Source organism: Poecilia formosa, unplaced genomic scaffold (genome assembly GCF_000485575.1).
Source record: "Poecilia formosa unplaced genomic scaffold, Poecilia_formosa-5.1.2 Scaffold465, whole genome shotgun sequence".
In the NCBI taxonomy this organism is placed as follows: domain Eukaryota; kingdom Metazoa; phylum Chordata; class Actinopteri; order Cyprinodontiformes; family Poeciliidae; genus Poecilia; species Poecilia formosa.
Window position 1 is genome coordinate 360,643 of NW_006800404.1, and position 14,859 is coordinate 375,501.

A 14,859-nucleotide genomic window follows, 5' to 3' on the forward strand; every position below is an offset into this window, starting at 1 on the left:
ATCAACTTTACTTAACGTTTCGTTTTAATTAAAATTCATCTCAAGCCTTTTCTCCAGTATTATCTATTCCATTCGGTGTTATCTCTTCAGACTTTCTATTTAAACCAGACTATCTATCTTCAGCAGAATGCTAACATGCTCTTCCTGGCTGAATTAAGCAGCTTTTGTTTGCTTTCGCTCTCCGTCTCACTTTACTCATTTAAATGTCAGCTCCGTGTTTTTATGGAAATGTAGTAACATCAGGGTACAAAAGAATAAAATGAAGTTATAACTTATTTGTCTTTAATCTCACTGAAAATCTGTAACATCTGAACAGATTAATGATGTCCTGAGATAACAATGAACCTTTTATGTTGTAGCTGTCATCATGCTTGCCTCAAAGTCAGGTAGGTTAGTTGTCGTTCTGCAGCTCGCAGCCTGACAAGCAGCTCTGAATGCCGTCATACCCTTAACTCTGACCAGCAGGCTCAGGTCTGAAGTGAGCAGCAGATTACCTCTGCTCTGCACAATGCAAGTTATCCTTCACACATTCCAGTTTATTCTGTCTCTGGGTGTGCAGAGGTAGAATAAGCAGGGATTATGCTTCATATCTGAAGAAGCTTCAGACTGAGCTTGCAAGTCTTTTGATCCAGTATTATGGAATATCTTTGTTTTCCCTGCAGGTTTCACGTTTTCCAGAAATCCAGTTGTTGTAGTTCTCGGTGTAAGAAACATTAGATATGTTCCTGCAAAACAAGAACCCTACAATATTTGGGTAGTTCAGATATTTTAAAGAGGCAGTCTTTTGTATTTTCCTGGCATTTTATAACATAATCAAGTCAATGTTACATTCAGTTTTTTATATATAAAAATGGTGCATATTTTGTGTAAATGCAACTTACACAAAATTTGACTTTGTAATTTAATGCCTAATTGGGCCTCTGTGTCACGGTTTTTGGGATATTTTGGACCCACATGCAGAAAGGCTCTCAGGACACCAGAAAAGTTTTTAAAAAAGTATTTACAGAAAAGAGAATGTGAAATGTGCAATGATGAATTCCACAAGCGATCCGGTTCAAGATCAGAAAGACCGACAGCATTCTGGGAAACGGGTTGGAGAGTTCAGTGAACAGACTGGAGATGCAGTTAGCAGATGAAGCTTGCTTGTGCAGGAGATAATTTCCGCCAGATGCTGAGTGGCATCTGGTGTTTGCTAATTGCTGCTGGCTAGTCTGAAGGAGCTGGGTGGGGGAGTCGTGGGGAAAATTTCAGAAATGTCCAGATTTATTCTTTCAAATTTTCAACTTTTTTAGTTTTTTCTAGAAAGTTGTTTTTTCACTGAAATCTCTTTTTTTTTTCTTCCTATCTAGAATGATTTTTTGTAAGGAACAGCGTCATTAAATTTCATACTATAGTTTAATTTTCTAAATGCTTCAGCTACAATGGGCAGAAAATACTTGTAATAATATTTTATTTAGTTAAGAGTGATTAGTTCCTTGATTGACCCACTTAAAAAAAAGTAAAATATAAATCACAAAACAGGTTTGCAGAAATTGTTGGGACTGCCACTGTTTTATTTTGAAAATGATTTCCTTGTGCAACTCCAATGCAAAGCTCCGTTTTATTTTGAATGCTTTTCACTCTTTTTAACAGGGACATACGTGATTCTCCAACGGAGCATTTCTGGAAAACATTTTACATGTTGCATTTGTTCATGTCGAACACAAAAGCAGAGGAAACAAACATCAGGTGGAATAAAAACAAGTAAACACTCTGACTTGCTTCTGTCTGCTGCTGATTTTCCTTCATTGTTTACATCTGCAGCAGCCATTCAGTCGCTGTCTGTCTCTGCAAATCATCTACACTCAAGTTCATTTTTCTTTCGCTGCAAACAACAGTTCAATCATTTCAACTCACACATTAACTTCTCCCTCTCTTGCCGCTCCTGCCCTGCAGTTAGACTTTCCTCGGCGTTCTTCTCTTCTAGTGCGGACTGGACTCTCATTCCACATGGTGATAGAGGAAAACGTAAGGCAAACATTCAAAAAGAACTAGCAAAAAGTGGAAGCAGATGTTTTTTTCAGTTTCACTGGTCAGCCTTTTCTATTCCAAACTGATCATTTATTTCAACTTAATTAAAAAAAAAAATGTGAGCAACAAAATAGATAAAAGAGTTTTCAAAGTATTCAGATGATAAACTGACCATTACAGATGTCCTGCGGTCAGTAAGAGGAGTTTGATCTGGTTAATTCTAGTTATATATAAGAGTCCTGCAGCAGAGCGGCGGGGCTGAGTGGAGGAGTTGAGAATTATCTCCATCTCTTTCCATTGTGTCTACAGTTATGAGAGTATTTCCTGGTTTATTAACTCCGTCTAAATGGTCTCAGAAATGAAAAGATTCTGGTATTATTGTTTGACCTTGTGGCATTTGAAACCAAAATAACTTACTGCTAACATTTAGAAAGCTGACAGAAAACAACTCAGATGAGGACAAACATAATGATGGAGTTTCTATTCATCCTGAAACAATGAAATGTCTTTCCTTTTAATGTGATCCTAACTGAAGAAACTCGTTTTACAGACTGATAATACTCAGTTGTGTCTGCTATTAACAGTACTACAACTTTTAGCATAATTAATTACAATTAATATATATATTTATTAAACACTCATTAAGTCATTATTCTAAAAATAAACTAAAATGACCAACTACAGCTCAACTTCAAATTTTCCTCGCAATGATGTCAGACAAATATTAAAAAATGAAGTACCTCCACTTAGGGGAGGTACCATCTAGGCCAGGGATCTGCAACCAAGCATGCTAAAGAAATGGAGCGTTTTTTAACACATTTTAGGATTTGTTTTTTGTGTCATCAGGTTGGAAACCATATTTTTTTTATTGCAAATGTTTTATGTTTTTCTTCCTTTCCAAACCTAAGTTTGGAAAGGAAGAATTGCAACTTATTTCCAACATTAGTTGTGTTTTTGTTCAGAAGGTCAGATCAAAATTAGCAGCTCTCAACCAGTTTTACTTTTATCAGAGGCCAAAAATGTTTTTATTTTGGATGGTAATGGTTGCAGATCCCTCCTATAAACCAATATCCAGTATCAATATCTGTACTCACCTCTCAGTGCAGATATTAAGATAATTTCAGTGTGTTTTCAGCCTCACAAACTAGCCCTTTTCTCAGAGCCTATAATTGACAATATATGCAAAATCATAAATGCTTATTTGGACACATCATGATGTTGTTGGATGGTTCCTTCAACAGGTAACATAAGCTGCTCCTCAGCTTCGTTTGGCCCCGGCATGTTGATGAGGCAGGCCACGTCTGAGAAAGCGACACCATTGTCCTTCTGAGAATCAGAACAAACCCAAACTAAAGCCTGCAGGCTCGGATGAAAGATTTAATTACAGGCCTCTGGTAAAAACTCAAAGTACTCTTCCAAAGCTGATGTAGCTTCAGTAAGACACTGGACTTCCATGTACATTGTGAGCGGTATTTCTTTTTCCTAGTATATAGCTATTAAATGCAATGACTGTGCTTCAGAAAAGGTCAAACACTTCTCTGCTAAGTGGTGTGTTTGCACAAATGAGCAGTCTGTGTGGAGGTGAAACCTTCCCGATATAGTATACTCTTATATATTGCGGCTCAGCAGGGGAGAGCGGCAGAGAAACATGCCAGCAGTCATATTTTTATGATGTGCATTTAAAGAAAGTTGATATTCAGAAAGTTTTTTGAGTCATGGCAGAAACCATCAACCCAATAGAGTTTCTACAAGAGTAGAACAAAGTACTCCTCTTAATAAAACAGCAGCTTTGATTAATCTAAAACTATTTTTTTGGAGTTTTGAACTAGATGTTATAGTGACTCAGTCAATGGCTACATTCCTTACTGAGGAATTCCATACAGTGACAGCCTGAGGGTTTTAACTCTGAATCACTTGTTGCCATGTAAACTTGATATGAAAGTCTGTTTTTATTTATTTATTTATTTATTTTACGAACTTACCACAAACTAAGGTTGCATTCAAACCAGCCCTGCTTAGTTCATTTTCCTAGAAAGACCAGTTTGTTTGAGGAGGTGTGGATGCGCTATCCAATACTGATTCAGACCAAAAAGGCAAACTCTGGTCTGCCTACAGACCCAGATTTTAGATCAGCTGAAGTGAACTCTTGTGCGATTCGAATGTGGACGCCAAGTCGACCAGGAACCGCTCCAAAAGCAGGAAGTGGTCTATAGTGCATGGCATTCTGGGTAAATACAACCAAAACAAACATGTGAATCCAGCACTAGCGGGAGGAATGGCTCATTATCAGTTACCAAAGAAAGAGAAATCCTACAACTGCTAAAATCTGATGCTGCTTCATTTTTATTTACATTTTGTGAAGAAGGAAGTTGCACTGAGTGTCTAAATCAGAGGTTTTTGTGTGATTTCCTTCAGTCGCTCTTGATGCAGCGCCACCACAGGCGAGGAGGGGAACAGGTTTTTTTAAAATGTTTGGTGCAGTGAAGCGTGAAAGCAAAGCTCACCAGCTGGAAATGGTAATGTTGTTGCAACTTTGGTCTTCAACTGGACTATGAGGTGTGAAAACACCCCAGGCCTTATTGTTTAGTTTCTCTTAACCTGGTGGACAAACCAGGTGAATTTAGGAAAGAAGCACTGAAGTCTTGGTTTAACTGTGGCTGCTCTGATAGAGAGGATCTTCACTTCCTGCTGCCAGGAAGCTGGAGACACAGAAACAGCTACTCATTCATGTGACTCTGGTCAGGGATATCAGGGAAGAGGATTTGCTTCTTCTATGTGAGCATCCAGGGTTTAGCAGGAACTTGTCAACACAACACAACCTGCTTAAGACCATAATGTTGCTGCAGATGTGAATGCTCTGCATTATGTAGCTGCTTCCTGGTATGCATGGTGCCAAACTGAAAACTTAGAAAGCAGAGGCTCTACAAGACAACCACACTTAAAAAACAAACAAACAAACAAACAAAAAAAAAAATCAGAAAAAAACATTGTTTCTGTAAAACAATTAAGTAATTTATTTCTAGATGAATAACATAAGATCAGACTAAAGCATTGGGGAAATTAGAGAAACCTAGCTAATGTCTAAATTGATTGAAATGTGACATACTTTCTGTCCAGAACAATTGATGAAAAGCTACCCAAATTATCTTAATTTGTGGGAAATTCTTACACCAATTTTATTTGATCATTTTTTAGCTTTTTTTTTTTTCTATATCAGTAACCAGTCAGGATTTGGGTTATCATTACTATCACGACGTAACAAGATGATCAGGTTTTACACTCAGTGATGGATTGAAATTTTACCCTGTTATTTGCTAAAGTGCTCGGTTGTTGCAGTAGAACCTAAACAATTGAATAAAACAGGCAATTTTTATAGGTTTTGTTTATTTTTATTTCATGCTTACATTAACACTGTTGTAGTTTTTTTTTTTTTTCAAACTTGGTATCTCAGTTTTTGTACTTTGGTATTCTTTTCTTTTTGAAAAAAGAAAAAAAAAGAAATCCACCTCATTATATGCTTATAAATTGTTTCCCTCTGTTAAAACCCATCTTGTGGTTGCTTAATCTAAAGCCTGAACCTAAAACGTCTAAGCTAATGCTAACCATTGGACCGCATCCACCCACAACTGATTAACTCACACACATTCCTACTGCCAGGAACTTGGTAGCGTGGAAAAAGCAAACCATGCAGTATGTGACACTGGTCGGGGGTTTCAGGGAAGAGGATTTGCTTCTTCTATGTGTGCATCCAGGGATTAGCAGGAACTTGTCAACACACCAACACAACCTGCTTAAGTCCACAATGTCGCTGCAGACATTCTGTAAATGCATAACAGTGTAAGACCATTTCCTGCTATGCATAGTCCTGAGGTTAGATTACCAAACTTAAAACTTGAAAGGTAAAAGTTCAACAAAAAAGAAACAACCTAACATTTTCCATGTTTGCTGTAGATTAATGGCTAATCCAAATCCATTGCTAAAGAATTATAACAATGGAGTAGCCAAAAAGAATTTGGAATTAAGAGAATGAAGCATCTGCACTTTCCAAAGATTTGCATTTCAAAACTGCAAAAAAAAAAAAAAAAAAACACATTTTATGCTTATTAGTATTATGTATTAGTGGCAGTCCTAATCATAAGCCTCCCTTTACTGTCATAACAGGGGGAATTCTGTCAGCAGACTCTTCATAATATAAGGGGAAATACTGAGTTAATTGTTATTGCAGAAAAATTCAAGCTGCAAAAGTTGGAGGCTGTTTATATGCTGCCTCCAGCATATGCTGGATCGCATTCTTTCGCTCATGAGTTATTGCTTATGACCATAGATGAAGGTATGAAATTGGTCTGGTAAATCTAGAGCTTCACATTTTGGCCCAGATCTTTCTTCGCCCCAATAAGCTGGAGTAGCGTCACTTGCTTACGTCCTGCTTCGTCTTGTTAACCAAACACACCACAATACTTGGCCTTCTCCTCTTCAAAGGAGGGATTTTTGTTCTGTTTTGGCCAGAAAAACCTGGCTTCAGATTGTGTCAGACAAACTGAAGTTTCATTCTGTATCCTGTGTGAAGAAAATAGGAAGAAAAATTAGGAAGAAACTGTAAGATTAGCAAAAGTGACTTAGAATATTGGTGACATGAACAGGAAGTCAACTTCGGGCAATTCATCTTTAGAGAACTTCAAAAAGACTTGACTAACTTATTAAAACGCACAACAAAAAAAAACCTACTTTCTTCTTGATCGAACTGAACACTATAAATTGTACATTGAATTTGAGTGAATTCAGTTAGTGCTCATGGTCAAATTTTACCTGCATAAATTAGGTCCATTATCTTTACTTTCTACTATTTACAACTTGCCTCTGTTGGCTCCTTTAAAGAAAATGACCATGTGAGCAACTATTGTAAAAACACAGTCCAGTAATTATTAGACTCCAATAAACCTCTTGTCTCCGTTATTAATGCTTTCAGAGTGCTTGTTTTTGCATCATCGGTGATGATTAAATTGATAAATACCATTATAGAAATTGGACTTTTCGCCCCAACATTCACTGTGCATAGCAGCATTGAACAATTTTCCTTGACACGCTGCATGACACTGTCCTGACTGGTTTTAAACAATGACATCTGAAACAATACCTACATAAAAGTCAAGTTAAAACATCCAGTCATTTGGTTATATACTAGAAGATATGTACACTGAGTAGGCATACCATTATGATCACTGATAGGCACATTTTCGCTAATAGTGGAACTCATTTTTCATTTAGAGCTTTGGTGCTTTTTTTGATAACATTGAAAATATAGTGTAAGATCAAGCAGCAAAAAGAAGCTAACACCTAGTTTCCACTAAGCGGTATGGAACGAGTCAGGGCAGTTTGGTATGCCTTTTAGTCCATCTCCATTGTAAAAGTCGCCCATACAACCAACCCGTACTGCTTCATTCTAGATCCACAGAATAAATGTGCAGTACAGTCAGGGAGGAGCTACCGGAGTAGCACAACACAGCACATGGACTGAGATACAGAAAAACATCACTGCTATGGCAAGCAAAAGACATGTTATGTTTGTTGACTAGTATGACGCAACGTTAGGCCCTGGGGTTTAACTCTGTCTGCCTGATGAGAGTCCAAATGGGGAGAAAAGCTCTGCTGAAGACATTAGCCTGCAAACTGTGCCGCACCTCAGTGGAAACGAGGGTATGGTCAAGTTCAGAATATTTCATTGTGCTTATGGAAAACCATAGTAAAACTCAATGTTTGGCTTCACCTTACAATGTTACCTGCAATTAATCACTTCAATTATTACTCCAGACTTCAAAACTTTGTGAAAAACTTTCACTTACTCATAATCAGTGGGCTGCTGGTTTCAACTCGTATTTCATCCATCTCAGTAGTTGTATCCTCAGGTATGACACTTCACCTGCCTTGCCTGCTGGTGACAGTCAGAAGGCCCAGTGGTGCACCTCAATATACAGGTTCACAAATGTGAATGTGTGTGTGACTGACGCACACACATTCACATTTGGGCTCCTCTGGACTTGATGATGTTCCAAACAAGTACAAGCCATTTAACATTTACTTCCTCATTGACAAATAAGGACTCTGTCAATAGTCTTATATTTGCTTAATTATTTATAAAGTTACAGGCCAAGTAATTAAAGTGTTAAATGTTAATGAATCCTTGAAAATCCTCTTCTCTTAAACTGTTAAAATGTTTTGTGTGGCCTCAAGCCAAATGATAATGTTTGCCACTTTTCACATAAGCAGATCTCTCTGCTCTGATTGTTTTGTAATAAACAGGCTTCTGATTTGCTTGGAAAATAAATGTAAAAAAAAAAAAAAAAAATTCACACTAGTCTGAAAACTCTGTGGGTCTCTCGGCGCTTGCTCTTCCTTTATCCTCTGTTCAAGTTATTTTGTGCCTTTGCTGTAAAGTAGCCCAGATTGTTTCCAATCCTTGCTTTGCTCAAAAAGAAGCATCCAGAGATCTCTGGACATCTGGAATAGCAAGAAGTCCTTCACTTGATTTATTGTTTCTTTCAACAGATGCGGACACTTGAGTTTAGGAACGACTTTATTTCCAGAGTGTATAATTTCTGACATAGTTATGCACAAGTACAACAATCAGTCACAGCCTCTTTTGTTCTGGCTATGCTTTCACAGGTTTTTGCTATGAAAACCGAAAAGTGTCAGAAATGAACATTCTCCCTGTGAGTGTATTTACAAAACCCCGCTGGATATCAGGGGGTGAGCTGTACAACAAGGACCTCCTGCAGGCTGAGAGCTGGGCAGCAGTTTCGCTTGACCAAAGCCAACACATGCAGGACGGGTAAAGAGCCTGTGATGAAAGGGGTTTTCCTCCACAGACTTTACGCCCTTTACCCTGCTTTGCTTCATCTAACATCAAAGTCAGGTTTATCCACAGACGCTCACAGATGATGGTTACACCATGGCTGCCATTGCACTGACAGTATTGCCAAAGGCCATGTTTATAGAGTTTCTGAAGTTTATATTTAACATCATAAGAAACAAAATGTTCACCTCACTGAATGATTGAATCAGTTAGTAACTCTCGCTCCTTCTTCAAGTTTTATGCTATCATGTTTTTTTGGCACAACTTCATGCAATGCTGGATGAAGTCACGAGACATTGTGCAGTTGCAGTCAAATGACAGTGGTCTCTGGGTGGGTACTTGGTTTACCAGGACAAATGATGATCACCACAGTTCCACGACGAGCACCATGACCCAACGTCTAACGGAGGTTTCCTTCTGCCGCTGCAGCACGGCAGCAAGCAGTTCCGTACTGTCAGTACGTTGTTTCTTTGATGATGTTGGTGGAGAAGGTGTGGTTGCTGGAAATGCTGATGGAGTGGCGGGTCAGGGGGTGCAGCTGCTTCCTGGGTGTGTGGCGGCAGGGCACGAAGAAGTAGCGCAGCGTGGTGAAGAAGATCTGGCGGTAGGTAGCAGACACCAGGTTGTAGAGGATGGGGTTGATGGCCGAGCTGACGTAGAACAGCACGTTGGTCAGCATGTAGAAGTAGTGGTAGAAGTCGTACATGTTGCTGCGAGAATAAAGAGGGTAGAAAGGAAACGAAAGGAAAAATGTGAAATGTTTGGTTTTGACGCACCAGTTGTTCCCCCTCTCACCCTTTGCAGAATGACATTTGACACCATGTGCACTTTTAAAAGTTTTTTAGGGAACTAATGGTCTGACTGAACATTCTCTGCCCGCTGTCCGACCATGTCTGCATTGCTGAGCTTTAAACTGAATATTTTGTTTGAAGTCAAATATTCAATTAATATGGATGTTAGCTAATATTTAGCTCAGAGGAAAATATTCAGCTCGCTTTGCAAATTCACTTGCTGATGACTGGAAGTGGACTACCAAAAAAAAAAAAAAGCTGGGTCTTGTGAACCAGAGAAGGCCTAGCCATCCTTTGCCAAGTGATTGGTTGTTCCCATAGGGAGGTAACTTACCAGTGGAGCACACCTCTGGAATGAGCAAATTCTGTCATTAGTGAAATAATTTAAATGGTCTGATGAAGTGGCTCTGGCGCCAATCAGATGGCCTAAGTGAGCAACGGTCCCAGCCTGACCGCTAATATGAACATTATCTGGCTCCACTGCTGGCTGAGAGTTGCTCGTGTCACCTCTTCATGATTGTCCCGTTTCCTCTCAACATTTACAACATTTCAACTTAAAACATAGGATGAACAGTCTTAATGGTGGCACAGATTTGTATCATTGGATCTCTACAGTAACAGTAACACCCAGCCTGCCAGCAGGAGTTTATATGAAGGTTTGTAAGACCCAGATTTTATTTTGACAGTCCACTTCCAGTTGTTGGCAAGCAAATTTGCATATTAGCTAAATATTTAGTTTAAATCTAAATATTTAGTTTGAAACTGTGACAGTTTCAAACCAGGCCTTTTACCAGGCCTTCCATTGAATGAAAGGCCTGGTAAAAATATGACTTTGGCAAATGAACTCCCATTACAGGCTAAATAATCCGAGTTGTTGTTAATATTTGACTGTGTAACTTTCCAAAACCTCACACCATACATGACCCCTGGCTGAAATCTGATCGTCATTAACAGACTTCTGTATTAATGACAATCTGATGACATGATCAAACTCATGAGAGTACATCTGATGAGCACAGAGAATCATTAACGACTCGCCTTTGGAATTTTAGTCTTTTTAACAAAATAACTGAGAGACCTAAAACACAAACACATTAATATAATTACCAAAACTAATTATCTTTAAAGTGATCTTTTCGCTCTTATTACCAAAGAGATGACGCTGCGTAAACTAATAATGCACATTTCTAAGCCTGTGGTCCACTTCCAAAAACACAAGCCATTATTGAAAGGTTTTCAAGATTTAGCCTTGGGATTCCTGCCAGCCACTAACTTTCTTAATGCTGTGAAAGCAGGAAACCAATGGCAGGAAGATTCGGCAGCCCTCTCTGCTGGAATCTCACAGATAAACAGTCATGTACGTCAGCTTTCCAAATCCATGTGGTACAAATCTAATCTCCAGAGGGATGAAAATAGCAGACACATCATCTCTGCGAGGATCACTGTGAAAGTGCTGTAAAATAAGTAAATTCATTTGATGCAATCTATTTATGTTGTACCTTATAAACGCTACAAAAACGGCAAGGTTTAAAAGGAGTGGAAAACCTTGAAGTGACTGAATCTATCTCTGATAGAGACTGACAATAAGGAAGCAGGAGATTAAGCTACAGAGCTAGAGAAGGGGAGGACATTAATGGAGGAAAAGTTACATAAGCCCAGACGAATGCTGAGATATCAGTAAAGAGAAGAAGATATCACGAGGGTGTAAAATATGGTCATAGCATACACATTTCACTTTTTTTTTCCCTATTTTTGTTCCATTTCAGATCATCAAACAAATTTGAACATTTAATAAAGATAAACTGAGAACATACAAAATTAGGATTTTAACTGAGGGGAGAAAAGCTTTCCAAAAACGTCAATGATACATTTGTTAAATCATGAGTTAACTCAAAAGCTGAGTGTAATGCCACTAGCGACACCCACCTGATCATTAACTAGTGCGATACTTTAAAAAATGTGCTTAAAGAAAACTTTGATGGAAACACGGTTAATGACATCTATCAGTCTGGAAAGGACTACAAAACCAGTTCAAAGGCTTTAGTGTTCCAGCAATTCAATTCAATTCAATTCACTTCAATTCAATACAGTTCAGATAAGTTGCAGAGCACTAGTTCACAAAGATAGTTGCCTCAAGTCACAAAAACAAACCAAAAACATCTCATTTAAATTCAGAAATACATATTCAATCCAAACAGTTGAGCTCAAATTCAAATAAATACATTCAAGCTTGATCTCTCTTTTGAATAAATGCAGTCAGGTACAGTTTATCATTTCAACTGGTAATGAAAACTTTGCAAAGAAAGCTAGCAGATTGCATTGAGACTTGCGGCAATCATCCCTTCTGAGCATGTAGCTGCAGTGGACAGTTGATTGCATCAAGACATTAACTGTGCAGCAATCAATCATGAGAGTAGAGAGAACTCCCCTCTAACAGGAAGGGACCTCCAGCGGAATCAGGTGAGCGGCCGTCTGCCACCAATGCCCGGGGTTTGAGAAAACAGAGCACACACACAAAAAACACAAGCACTCAACTAGGAGTACCTTCTATGCTATTGAAAAAGTAGAGAGGCAGTGGCAGCAGTAGCAGAGAAACACAAACGTACAGAAAACTCCGAGTCGGTTTTTAAGTCAGTGAGAGAAAAGATGGCTCAAGAAAATTGCTTTGTCTAGGAGTGAGACAAGGTTTAACACTGAAAGACAGTATCACAAGTCATGGATGCATGAATCATGTAAATAAATAATTACTGTCTCAGCCATGGTAAATACCCTCCACCAGCCAGTGAGAAAAACACAGTTTTGTCAGGGATTTCCCAGTAATCTGGTTTGGCAGAGCACAGACACAGTTGGTCGGTCTGGCACCGGTCTGGTGTTGGGTCAGTCTACATGCATAAGGGCTGCCATGTGCAAAGGGAGTTCAGCTGCTTCTGCTCAACAGTGGTAAGAGGAAATGGTGAGAATGAAAGATGGCACTAATGGAAGGTTAGAACAAGGGTTCTAAACTTCCAAGGGTGGGCAACTCCAGACCTCGAGGGCCGGTCTCCTGCAACTTTTACATGCATCTCTACTTCAACACACCTGAGTCAAATAATGAGGTCGTTAGCAGGACTCTGGAGAACTTGACTGCACTTAGGAGGTGATTCAGCTGTTGGATTCAAGTGTGTTGGACCAGGGAGACGTCTAAGTTGTGGGACACCAACCCTCGAGGACCAGTATTGCCCATCCCTGGGTAAGATGAATAAAAAGCCAAGAGGAGAGCTGCCTTACATGACAGTGTGGAATCTTCTCTTGCGTGTAAGCTTTGTGGTCCTGGTGCTCTGAATTATGTCATTAAGATTATATAGCTATAGCTTCACCAGAACAATATGTTCCAGATTTCTGGTTCTGGGTACCACTAGAATAAATGCTGTACTGTTGTAGCAGGCCATGTACAAACCGGAGCAGGTAAAGGGGACGGTGAGGACAAAATCCCAATGTTATACCAACTGAAAGGAACTAAGCTAGCCAAGACCTTTAAGGTTTATGCACAAATTACTTGTGCAAATAAGTGATGACAGTCTAGCTAAAGTGGAACTAACCCCCCTGTGAAACCATAACCACACCCCTGGCAAAATTTTGACATTTCACCAAAGTAGAATACTTATGTTCATATCTAAAATTCTTTAATTAAAGGGGCAATATTACGGAAAATATCTAGATTTTTGAGCTTTACATCTTGTACAAAATGTAATTTCCTCATCAAAAACATACCTGAAGTGATGCCTTGTTTTAGAAATCCTTTCATCTCTGGCAACCATTCAGCTGTGCAAAACACCTGAGTGGACCTAGCTCCACCTTTGAGACGCAGCTCCTTGTCTGAGCTGCAGCTCCGAAGTTTCCAAGCTTCCTCCAGAGCAGTCCTCACCCCTCAGCTACCCCACAGCAATTAGCAAACACCTGGTGAAATTGCTAATCCGCTGATCTCATTATACGAGCTGCTTCTCAGTGAAACGCTAGTAAAATTGTTGTCAAAGGGTAAACAAAGGAGCGATGTTATGAAGACTTCCTGAAGGTGGAGTTTCAGAACGAGCAGGAATTTTTAAAGAAACAGAGGCCCAATTTCAAGGCATTAAATTTGGAAGTCAAATTTCTTTTAAATCATTTTTGATAAATATAACATTTTTATAACAAGTGAAGCTAACAAAGTTACTTGACTGTGCTTCAAAATGTCACTATGTTCCTGGAAAACCCATAATACTGCCCCTTTAAATTGAATATAACTGAAAAATTACACTTGGTGACAACATACCAGGCCAGAACCACCAGCAGCAAAAGAATTAGCTTAGAAATTTGGAGAAAACAAGATTGATAAATTTACACCTTGAGAATTTTTATCATGACCTACAAAAGCGTCTAAAAAGATCCTTGTGTATTTTACCGTTTCATGGTCATTTATTTCTTACCTCTATTGCTTTTCATTGTGTACGAAAGAGCAGATGAGAGTGACTAATATTAACATTCTCAAATGTGCTCCGTTTGATTTAACCAGACAAATTATATTTTGATGGACTAAAAATAGAAAGAAAGTGATGGAAAAGGCAAGTGAGGGAACAAGAATTTAATCTAATCAACAAGATGTAGCTCTCCTGCTTCCATTTGTCAGATGCTTTCAACCGATGACTCTAAATGAGTTCTTTAGTCAATACCTAAGTTCATTTGTGCGTATGTTCTTTTGAAAGTATGAATATAAGCAAACATATGGTGGTCTAAAAAATGCCAGTGCCCTGTTGGCAAACAAGCTTTTGGAGATGGAACGCAAAAAAGACTAAGGAGAAAGGAAAACAAAACAACAACAAAAAAAAAAAACAGCTACTCACTCTGACCAGTCGGAGACGTAGCAAAACATGAGGCGGCGAGCGTGATAGGGCAGCCAGCAGACCACAAAGGCGATGACCACGGCTCCTGAAAACAGGACAGAGTGGGGGAGAGTCAGATGCCAATAAACAGAATGCGTACATAAAGCTCAAACGACAAAGTGAAAAGTCTCCCTTTTAAAATATGAACAATGTTCGGATGATTGGAGTAACAATGTTCAAGAATCAGAGACGAGCAAAGCTGTGATTGAGGCAGTAATAATAGAGATAATTATGACCTTCAAGCTTTTGATTAAAAAGACAAACAGGTCACACCCCCATGTCCAGGCCCACTGAAAACCCCGGAGTCAGCCCT

The 14,859-nt window shown here is 39.0% G+C and overlaps 1 protein-coding gene across 1 annotated transcript; it reads right to left on the reverse strand.

The window, feature by feature from the left end:
* Positions 1–8,563: 8,563 nt before the first annotated feature.
* Positions 8,564–14,592, reverse strand: LOC103156126 (neurotensin receptor type 1-like; the record flags this gene model as incomplete). Its single annotated transcript, XM_007578063.2, has 2 exons — positions 8,564–9,570; positions 14,508–14,592. Coding segments are annotated over 2 exons (341 nt in total), but the record flags the coding sequence as incomplete, so codon positions are not given.
* Between the last annotated feature and the right edge of the window lie 267 nt (positions 14,593–14,859).